Source organism: Tupaia chinensis, unplaced genomic scaffold (assembly GCF_000334495.1).
Source record: "Tupaia chinensis unplaced genomic scaffold, TupChi_1.0 Scaffold000285_1, whole genome shotgun sequence".
Classification (NCBI taxonomy): Eukaryota; Metazoa; Chordata; class Mammalia; order Scandentia; family Tupaiidae; genus Tupaia; species Tupaia belangeri.
The window spans coordinates 372923-384901 of record NW_006159769.1 but is presented as its reverse complement, the minus strand read 5'-3'; the positions used below and the strand labels follow the sequence as shown (position 1 = coordinate 384901).

At 37.9% G+C, this 11979-nt stretch overlaps 1 protein-coding gene across 5 annotated transcripts in view; it reads right to left on the bottom strand.

Annotated features, from left to right (window-relative positions):
- Positions 1–4130: 4130 nt before the first annotated feature.
- The window catches only part of FAM107B (family with sequence similarity 107 member B), a 247903-nt gene continuing 240054 nt past the window's right edge, over positions 4131–11979 (bottom strand). For all 5 annotated transcript variants that reach the window (XM_006150328.1, XM_006150331.3, XM_006150330.3 and 2 more), the window contains 2 exons: positions 7786–7936; positions 4131–6897 (listed from right to left, as the gene is read on the bottom strand). In XM_006150328.1, the coding sequence (XP_006150390.1) occupies positions 6781–6897; positions 7786–7936 (268 nt within the window). In that variant the 3' untranslated portion in view covers positions 4131–6780. The remainder of the gene's footprint in view (positions 6898–7785; positions 7937–11979) is intronic.

The window sequence follows — 11979 nt, the reverse complement described above, 5'->3', positions numbered from 1 at the left end:
TGGCACAGTCTATAGACTACTGAACTGTAGTGCTGGAAGCCACATGGTCAACCACAGGTTCAGATCCTCAGCCTGGTGTGGCCTACCCAAGATGCTGCTGAGCTGGAGGGCTAAAAGGGGATCATGTTGTGACCAGATGATGTTGAGGATGCCTTTCTGTCATTCATGGAAGAAATAAACAAACTTGAAAAAAAAAAGGGGCAGGGACACTTTTGTCCACTAGGAATTCTCTTATGTGCCACTAGTGCCAGGTCTTGATCTATTCTCCACCAAAAGGAACCAGGGCTCCTTGAAGGACACACAGTTTTGTGTCTGTGTCTGGAAGAAATTAAATTAGGATGGTCCTAAACATGCCACTGTTGTAACAAGGGATGTTGTATAACCATCAGAGGCAATATTTTATATAAAACAAAACAAAACAGAAGGAATAAGCTTGAAGAGCATCCACTGGCCAAGTTTTAATATTCTTAACATCGAAGAAAAGACGAAAATTAGAAGTTGAGTCTATAAAGGGTCAGACTCGTAATGATATTCAAAGGAGGAAAAAAAGAACTGTAACACAAAGTAAGGTTTGTTACTGGATATGTTCAACAGAACAGTCACATGCTGGACATGATCTGTTTGATGAAGAACATACATTTTTATGAAGTATAGGTATGCACTTGTCTCTAACTATGCATACAGGAGAGAAGAGATCCAGGAAATCATAAGATAAACCAGAAAATTTTAGTGTAAGAAGAAAAAAGACTGGTCATTACTAGTGTCCACCAAGTAGAAAAAGGAGTTCAGTTGCCCATATAAAATAATAAATTAAAGAGGACACAACAGTATGTCTAAGAAAATAAATAGCCAAATACTTCAAAGAATTCATGACACAAACTTGACTCAGTGGACAAAATCTCAAATCGATCCTACTAATTATATGAGACATTGATAAGGCATACATGAATTTTCAATAATGCTAATGGATAGGATCAATACATCAGAATGGCAGGACAATGAGTAGTTAGTTCTAGCTTTGCAAAATGAAAGCATATGCCATTTCTGGGAAGGACACCAAGTTTCAAAAAATAGAGTAAAACAAATGACGAGATATTAAAAATCCCATGACAAAGCAAATAAAAAATGATTAAAGAGGATCTAGTTTGAAGCCTGTGACTCACAGTTCAATCAGCTTGGACTGTGTAACCAGGTTCCATGCCTTAAGTAAGAATTTGTCAACGACTCAGATCCTGTTCCTTGTTAGCCTAGGCAGGTAATCCTTTTCTTTTAGGCTTGATAAGATTACTAACAGCCCAGGAAGTAGAATTTAACTGAATCCGTAGGAGGAAATGAAGTATGGCAACAGTAGTACCATTTCTTTAAAAAAAAATGAAAGTTGTTTTGTTTTGTTTTGTTTTGCCACATGGTTCATGTGCTCAGTGGAGACAGAGAGGGAAAGTGAGAAATCACACACACATACACTCCCCCCACCCCCCACCCTTTTCCATTCTCTCTGGATTTGGGACATGCACACATATGCACCCGGTGTGATTTTCATCACTGGGTCCAGTGTTCAAACTTCTATCGGCCATGTGGAAATCCAGTGCTTTAACTCATGCCATCTGTTGGCCATGGGAGAGACAGGTATTTTCAGTGGGATCTTGCCATGCTGCAATACTCCTATAGCAGCCTCCTGCCTAGCTGGGATTACCAGCATGCACTACTGCACCTAGCCTGGTCCAGAACACAGCCTGAGCCCTACATGTGACCTCAGCCTCACTTAGCAGCATCCTACCACTTGTGCCACTGCATGACAGGAACTTTATCTTTTTTTAATTTTTAAAATTGCTTTATGCAAGTTATTTTTAAAATGTGTTAATCATTGTAGTCTAATTTGTAATACTGCTTCAGGAAGTTTCAAAGGTTGAAAATAAGCATTCTAACTCTGCAGTTGCAATTTAGGTTGATGCAACTGCATTAAATTCACAATAAATGATTAAATGCTCAAGAAAAATTGATCCTTCTTTCCTTCCTTGTTCAGTCAAAAAGTTACTAGGCAGTGCCCAAGGAAAATGGCTGAAGAAGGTGAGGGGACTGGTTACACACGGCTAAGAAATAAGGAAGTGTGGAGGAAGGCAGCAGCCAGACTTTCACTGTTAGAAAAGAAAGCTACCAATAAAGGAAAGGGAGAAGGCAGAACAGACATTGGGTTGGAAGTGGGGTATTGATGTGAATTCACAATATTTAATAAATATAGATGTGAAAATTAGTATCAGTGCAAATGTGTGAATCCACACTGCTGTGATTTGGATGATAGTTTGCCCCCTACATAGTTTGTCCCTAGTTTAGGAGTTTGGTCTTGGTAGGTGGTGGCTGGATGTCCCCCCAAGGTTCATGCACTGGGACTTGATTGCATTGTAAAGGTGCTAAGTAAAAACTTAATCTCTTCATGGTATCCCAGGGAGGCCTTTGGGTATGATAATGCCAAGGGATGGAGGGAGATACTGAGTTCTAGTGTGTTTATAAAGAGAGGAAATAAGGTAGGCGGATGCCAGATAGAAAAAGACTCTGCTCTACTTTGCCCAAAGTTCTGTCTTCCATCATTTTGAGACATCTTTAGACTTTCTTGCCACAGAATTGTGAGTTTTGCAAAGAACACTCTATTCTTTATAAATCACCCAGTCTCAGGTATTTAAGTTAACATCACAATAATGGACAAAGGCAATACTTACACCTAGACACAGATACACATATATACTTCGAGAAGGGTCTGGAGACAGTGACAACCCAGTAGCAATGAACACACTTTCAAAAAATATCAAAGTGCCCCTATTTGCTAGATACTGGCTATCAATTACCATCCAGCCTGAAAATCTAGGAGCAAGTGGGAAGATATTCAAAATACCTCCAACTGATAATCAGACTGCATTTTCTCATGGGGAAAAGAAAAGTAGGAATCGTGATCTTAAGGTTAGTTCGTAAAGATTTTATTTATCCTAAGACTTTGGAAATAAAACACTTTATTTCTTATTATACTGATAAATATAAATCAGGTAGTATTATTTTAATAATTCTTTTAACTGTATTAAATTGATAGCATTGAAAAGTTTACCACTTTGTCCTGTCTTCTTTCAAATCTATTATCACTCCTATAAAACACACACATACACACACAAACACATGCACACGTGATCATTCAATTAAATTAATTGAAAGCCTCAAAGCTGTCACCTTGGGAAACTGCCTGGTTATTCCCAAGATGCAGCTACTGCCTAAATCATTTCTAAAATCCATCTTCAGTACTGGCTTTAGAGCTCATGGCAAATCCAGTTATTTGTTCATTCTTTCGAGTTCCTTTCTTTCATGAACATGAGAGACAGAGAAAGAAAGGAAGAAAGATAAGCACCTTTAACAGAGTCTGACATCACAATACTCCCACCAGTGTGCATACCCAGCAAGTAAAGGCCAACTCAGGAATCAAACCCCAATGTTCCACAAGGATCCAGCTTCACTTGAGCAATGCATCGAGCCAGCCCAACATAACAAAATTGTACTCTCTTGAGATGCAATTTTCAAAGCATTCAAACACACTACAAGTTAGGTGATAGGGCTGAGTGATAATTTGCAGTTGGAAAATAAAGGCATAATTATAAACAGACTTGAACCTCCAAACTTTTTAGCCAATAGCATAATGTAACTGTGTGTTTAGCCTCCCAAGGAGAATGTTCATTTAACTGAATAAGCAAAAAAATTTCATAACCGTGCTCCAAACATTCCATATATATTAGTTCCCACACATTAAACATGGCCCTTCCAAAATGATGTCTCCTACTGTCTTACCAAAGTTCCTAAAATTCAGAATACTTTGATCTGAAGGACTGACAGTTACTGCAATAGTGCCTCGTGTTCTATGCAGTGTAGTACATGGTGCCACTAATATCTTAGGAGAGACTTGTTTGATAAAAAGAAATGTTCAGCTGTGACAGACACAAGGTGATAGGGAATGAATGATGTGAAGGGGAAGGCTGTCAAAGATGACAGTCACCAAAAGAAGACTCTAGACCCACCTTCTAATCCTGGAACTGAACACTGTCTCCTTCAGTTCCGGGTCTCCTTCTAAAACAGACCAAACAAACAGGGCTGCATGGTCCAAGCACATGGTGATTTTTATTAAGAATAACTTTGGTTCTAAGAATTCCACCCTCGATTCTGTAATACTTTCCATTAAAAACAATTATACAAGAGCAAATACAAAAAATATTAAATTATGAAAACAAATCCATTAAGGCTCCCTTTATATATATTATATACACGCAAACAAGTCAAGATTTTTTCAGAGTAGAAGAATAAAGTCAACCATTATAGCTTAGAAAGCAATACTACTTTACTACTATGAGACTAGAAAACACTAAACTATGTTAAGAAAACTAGAGTGGAAAAATGTAGCCATTTTTTGTCAAAAAGTGACTCAAAGCACAAAACTGCTCAGGTGTTCAGAAGTCCCAGGGATTTGGACTGTACAATATTAAGGTATGTGGGGAGACAAGTGCCTTTTAAACTCAGGCTTATGAGCCCAGCTGATCTGACAACTTTGAAGAACTTCTCCATCTATATCTTCCACTATTTAGCATAAGACTTCACTCTACGCTATTTACAAGTCTTCTTTTGGCCAGACCTAGTATCACTAACTAGAAATAATTCTGCAGATTTCAGTGAGATTCGGAGTGAAATGCTTTTTTTAAACTAACATTTTCCCATTTAAGAAGGAATGCTAGGAAAGTCTAAGGACAGAATTGGCCCTTCTAAAAAAGCCTGTCAGGGCTCTAAAGAATTTTATCAAGTGGCAGAATGGCATCAAAGATACAAATCTGAAGATCTAACACCTAGTTAGATAAAAAAGATATAAAGCCAATCCTGAATGTCCATTTTACAAATAACATCATTAGTCCATATACATAAAGAAAGAACTCTATAATCAATGTGCAATCAAAAATGTATTTTTAAGATGGTAAGTTATCACACTGTCTCCCCATAGAAGGAAGAATGATGGCAAAAATGGTTACCATTCCATTTCTCAAAAGCAAACTATTATAGAGCAACATTTTAGCTTAAGCATCTCATATTTTATTCAAATAATACTTGCTGATGAGATAAATAATCCATTCAGGTATAATCAACTAACATGTTTCTCTAACTAGAAAGATGTTATCATCACATTTACTTTTATCTTGTTCACATTAGGATTGAATAAGGGCCTAATCGTCAACCACTAAAACTAAAGCATTGGCATAGAACGTTAATTTCTACTATGGTAATCAAGGATTCAAAAGCTCTGGATCCAGCTGTCTGTAGGTCTTTAAAGGAAGTATAAGAAAAGTCTCAATGCAGAAATCACTGGCTGAATTGTCTCTATGGAGACCATACTAATCCCACAAAAATTTTGCCATTCTACACCAAATATAAGGTACCTGTGGCCATACCAGCAGTATAAAGTTAATTTTGCATGATAATTTTGCTAGTATTTATCATTTAGACTTGAATAGCTAGCAACACAGAGAAAACTGAGCAGCCTCAGCTTTTCCTGAGAGATGCCATACAGTAGTCATCAACATCATTGTTATCAACAGTATCATCATTGAAATAGTGCTGAGAGAGTCTTTCTTCACACACAACACACACACACACACACACACACACACACATAGAGAAATATGTGATCATTAATCAGAAAGTTTCAAAGCCTGGAATCCAATGATTTTCGAATTGTACAAATGCTATAAATCTCCCAATGAAGCCTCCTTACAATCAAGTTACACAGTATGACATTAAAATACCTAAAGACCTCATTGCCCAGCTCATAATGGGAACTTTCTCCATACTGTTCTCAGAAAAAATTAAAAGATTTTGGACCCTCTAATTTTGACACTGAAGCTAGGTTATATGGACTAGTTCTATCTTCCAAAGGATCAGGAGATTATTCTATCTAAAAGGACTAGCTCGGCAAAAAATTTAAAAACAAAACTCAACAAAAACCCTACTAGATATCAAAGCAATAAATGAATGTTCACGATGTACCTTATTCGAACTGGAATGACGCCATATAAGCAGATTATTACACAGAATGCCAGAAACAATTGAAATAAGATCAAAATGGATATTTAAATATTTCTAAGCCTCTTATCCTATTTCTGAAGTTTAGTGCCAACAAAGGTAATGGCTGTGCTCCACATAAATATTTTCCGGTGTTAATTCTAACCACGATGAAAATTTAAATTAAACAAGAAAATTTGAGGTTCCCAAAATGAACTACACAAATATTGGAAGTAACAGAATAAATGCATTTCTATGCAATGTAACGTATCTAAGAAATAATAAAAAGAAACGCTAAACACATTTTCTTTAGCTTTTAAAAGAAAAAAGGCTTTGTGCCCCACTAAACTTGGATTGGAAGAAAAGCCAAGTAGTGCAACTCTAAAGAATTTATTCCAGTGTCCGCTTCCTTTTTCTTTTTCTTTTTTTGTTTGTTTGCTTTTTAAAGTCTGTGAACACAGGTCCATTATTCCAACTTATATGCTGGTCAATGCCCTTCATTTGGCGAATAGGAACTGCAACTGTTATAGGCCATTTATCCACCCAGATTGTAGGAAAATCACACCAAATGCTTTGGAAAGTCAAACTTTCTGCTGGCTGGAATTTTCTCCATGGGCTTCTGCCCTGAGATTAAGTGCTGAGGAGGCACCTACAGACATAGCTCAGTGCGGTGAGGTCGGGGTGCATGAGGGCTTGGTGCAGTCTTGCCTAGGACTCTTGGGCTTGGGCGACTTCTTGGCCTGTTCTCCTGAGATTGCCTTTCACCTTTACAAACTCTGGGGCATTTTCTTGTTCTTCTTGCAATTTCTGCTTCTCAAGTTCAAGCTAAATGAAATTCAGAAAGTAGAAAATTATTTACAGACCGAAAGGCTTTTCAAAACATTCTTCTCTTTTTGAAGTCCCTACAACTTCATTTCCCAATGAAGAAATGCTCTCCTGGGACCAGCAGTTAGCGTAATGGCTATGTCGCTGGACTCCCATGTAGATGAACGTGGTTTGAGTCCCGGACCTGGTGGCTTAAAACTCATGCCAGGCACGTGTGCATACATGCCCAAGATCCCAAGAGGAGAATGGAGAAGGGATTGTGGCATGGCCATCCCTCCAGGGGGTGATTTCTCACTTTCTATCTCTCTGTCTCACTCTGCCTGTGTGGCGAGTGTGTGCACCCTATAGCAAAAACCTCTCCAAAAAAAGAAGAAGAAGAAGAAGAAGAAGAAGAAGAAGAAGAAGAAGAAGAAGAAATGCTCTCCTGATCCCTTACTTAAAACAAAACAAAACAAAAAGGTATGCATATGAGTCCAGGGATAATCTGCACAGCAGCACTAGCTAACTGGTTGTTACTGCAAACAATAGCAAGAGGTGACAAGAATTAAAAAGTGAAGATTATGAAACAAAATTCTGAGTTTAACATCAGAGCAGTGTAGCTCTGGAGTCTGAATTTCACTGAATTACTACAACACTCTATGAATTCAGTGACATTTCCCTGTTTTGCTTTTGCCTTCAGAATCTAAGGTCCTCAATAGAATTCTTGTCCCTGCCTTGGATATATTTCATCCCATTTGCTGACATTTTGCTTCATATTTTTCATTCATGGTGTAAACATCTACATCTGACACTTTTCAAGTTGGTAAATTCTGCTTGCTCCAACATCCTTATTTCTCTGGACAAAAAAAAAAAAAAAAAAAAAAAGACCCTCACCCCCATCACCCCTACCTGCTCCAACTTCTGCTGCCGTTTCAATAGTTCTATTTCCAAGTCAGATTTCTTCTTTTGTGCTTCTTCCTCCTTCTGTTTTATTACTTGGTCTCGTTTTCTCTTTTCCATGACCTTCTGCAATTCTGGTTTATTCTGAGGGGCAAGACCTCTGGAGAAAGAAGAACAAAGACATTAACCAAAAAAATGTTTATTTAATGGATATACCTTTCATTAGAAAAAATTTAAGGTGTCAGCTGCAGAAGAGAGAGGTCTTTGGAATTAATGCCACCATACCTACTACTAAGCTTACCAGTTAACAGGCAATGCTGGAGATCTCAGAAATTTACCAAATTCTGATCTAACTCCTAGTCCAGGTCTCCTTCACTTTAAACTATTTCTGATGTGTAGTTTATTATTTACAACATATAGAAGTCAGGCTTCCAGAAAGTTTTACATTTCTCAGAGACAAATTCAGCTGCCATCTCTCCAAATTGGGGGAAATAAAACCAAAGTGAAAGAAAATGCAACAGCACTTCCACAGAGCACACAAGAGCCACTCATTGACTAAAAACATACTGAGCGCCTACTGTATGCAAGACACTAAGCAAAGGAAAGGAGGCTAGTGAAGGGGGATTAGCTAAGGAAGGTGGAGGCAGCATGCTCACAAGTGGGGTGTGACAGGTTCCCATGATGGAGACAGTGATGCCCAGGATATGAGGTGGCTCCACCTGGAGTCCTGGATGAAGCTTCCCAAGATCTAGCCTCTGACCCCACACACTATGTACTGCCTAGAGGCAGGCTAGCCATGAAATTTAGACAGCCAAGTGGCCCTGGAAACCTCTTCTTACTCAGCATTTTTCAGATCTGAAGATGGGTCTTATACATCTAAAGTCTTGTTGAAGGTAACATTATACTGATGGAAATGATCATGGAGAACACTGATCTAACTCCTAGTCCAGGTCTCCTTCACTTTAAACTATTTCTGATGTGTAGTTTATTATTTACAACATATAGAAGTCAGGCTTCCAGAAAGTTCTACATTTCTCAGAGACAAATTCAGCTGCCATCTCTCCAAATTGGGGGAAATAAAACCCAAACTGCCACTTCCCAAGGATTTCTCCAGTCCAGGCTTTGTGGTGCTAGGTTAACCAGACTACCTCTTATTTTCTCTCCTGGTTATTTATTATAGCTAGTATCTACTAGTTCAGAAGTAAGCTCAACTTCACTTAAGAGCATTTAAAATAAAAATAAAACAAACCACGAAATAGAAAAAAGCATTATCAATTCCAGGCAGCATAAGTGTAAGTAACAGCCAATGTACACACACTCATGCAGAAACACTTGACCTCCTGGATGGAAGAAGACAAACACTGTAGACTCAGCCCAGGACTCATAGATGGGCCAGAGCACCTGCCCACTCACTGACTGGTCTGTTGGCCAGAGACAGCTAATGGGTACAAGGGAGAGGGGAGATGTTTGTCTCTGTAGCTGTTCTCTAAACTACTCCAATCAACACATGTGATTAATCAACTAAGAGTCATTTGAATAACTGTTAGAACAAATAACAATATTAGAAATGTGTGCTCTGGCTACAAGAAATTCAACAACATACTTATCTCAGTTCTTTTCAAGTTTATACAATCACATCTGCAAGCTACTCCCCAATTTCACAGAATTCTGGCATCTCTTCTACTTACATATTCTTTTAAAACCACAATAATGGGACCAGCATATGGTGTAATGGTTATGGTGTTGGACTCCCAAGTTGTCAACCACAGTTCAAGTCCCGGACACAGTGGCCTAAAATTCACTCCAGGCATATGTGTGTGCATGCCCAAAATCCCAAGAGGAGAATGGAGGTGAAGGAATTGTGGTATGACCATGACCTAGGGGGGGGGGGGGATTTCTTCCTTTCTTTCTAGCAAGCATATGCGCTCTATAGCAAAAATCTCTCTCTCAAAAGAAACAAAAAATCACACGAGACCAGCAGTTGGCGTAATGGCTATGTTGCTGGACTCCCACATAGCTGACCACAGTTCGAGTCCTGGACCCTGTGGCTTAAACTCACACTGGACACGTGTGCGTGCGTGCCCAAGATCCTGAAAGGAAAATGGAGGAGAAGGGATTGCAGCATGGCCATCCCCCTTGGGGGGTGATTTCTCGCTTTCTGTCTCTCTGTCTTTATCTTTCTGGTGAGCACATGCGCACTATAGCAAAAAACCTCTCCAAAAAAAAAAAAAAATCAACACTAAAAATTTTTGTGCTATTAACAGAGGAAATATAAGTATATTCCAGCTCTGATGATAAAGGGCCCAGTCAAAATAACATATATATCTTTACTTTCCTAATTTTTATTGATAGAAACTAATATATATCATATATAATATATATTACATATGTTATATATATATGCATGTATATATTATATATAAATATGTTATATATTCTATATAGTATATGGCCAAATATATGTATCTATGTATATATGTGTGTACGCATATGTGTGTGTGCACATGTGTGTTTGTATTTGGCCAAATTTCCACTGAAATTACTAATCATGGTTTGTTTCAGTTATCAAAACCATAGGAGAACTAAAGTATAGAAAAAATAAAATAGAAGTGAAATAGTTAATCAGAATAATAAAAGATACTTATGACTACTCTATTTAAAATAAAAGTGTTATTAACCATAGGAAAGTTTATTTTTAAATAATCTGAATAAAGATCCACTCAGAATTATGACTATAAAAAGCCTCAATATGACACTACCAATAGAACTAAGGGATTTAAACTTTAAGAATTTAGCCATGGGGGACCAGCAGATGGCATAATGGTTACATCACTGGACTCCCACATAGTCTACTGCAGTTTGAGTCCTGGACCCAGCCTCTTAAAACTCATGTTGGGTATGTGTGCATGCGTGACCAAAATCCCAAGAGGAGGATGGAGGAGAAGGGACTACAGTATGGCCATCCACTCTGGGGGTTAAATTCTCGGTTTCTGGCTCTCTCACTTTCTGGCTCTCTGGCACTCTCTCTGGCATGTGCACATGGCCTATAGCAAAAAAAAAAAAAAAAAAAAAAAAAAAAAAAAATTTAGCTCCAGATGATTTAAATTTCAAACATCTTTCTTTCTCTGAATTTCAGTAGGAAAATTAACTTCAACTATTATTAAGTTCTTCTGGATTATGCAAAAGCCATGGAACAAACTTTGATGTATGACACATTAAGCTGACATTCAATGGCAACATATGAATGGCTTTAACTATTACACAATATTCATTTTCTGTTCGAAAATTTTACGCAATGGTGACAGTAAGATAAAATATTTAGTAACAGAAAATTCAGGAAAATGGCACTGTGACAAATATTCTGCACTTATAACAGACAAAAAAGTCATATAAATTTAGTTAATATTTTATGATAGTGGATCACTTAACTTTCCATGATAAATGAAAAAAGTCAAGCACTGCCCATATAACTCTATAAGTTTAAAATGAATCAGATTGCAGAGATAGTATTGACAAACACAAATGAGTTTCTCTTGACTTCCTAAGTAACTACAATATCATCCCTTGCATGGGACAATTGGTTCTCTTTAGTAAATTCTAACATATTCAATTTAATCCCTTTATGACTGAGGGACAATTGAGTCCTGGCTTTGTTCCACCAAGGCCCAACAGTAATTTCAAAGTCTGCTTCCTGGTATGCCACTCCTGTGATAACAGCAGTGGGGAAAGCCAATATTAAAATCAATCAAATTAATGTGTTCATTGAAAAAAAAGGGTGGGGCAGGTAATATATGCATATATGTAAAGTAAAAAGTAAAGAAAAACAAGCAAAAAAAAAAAAAACCAACACCCAAATCCTCCCCATTAAACAAATCATGGGAACACCATTTACACTTACATTCTAGATAATGGTGGCCTTGAAAACAATACATGGTAGAGGCCTTGCCCCATTCATATCTACCCAATTCCCGTCCACAGAGATAACTGTTACTAAACTCTGGTCTACATTTCCCCATGCTTTCTTTTTATATGAATAGAAAAAGAAAGCCCATCCTCATTCTTTTTTTTGGAGAGGTTTTTGCTACAGGGCGTGTGTGCTCGCCAGCCAGCCAGAGAGAGACAGAGAGACAGAAAGCGAGAAATCACCCCCCAGGGGGGATGGCCACACCGCAATCCCTTCTCCATTCTCCTCTCAGGATCTTG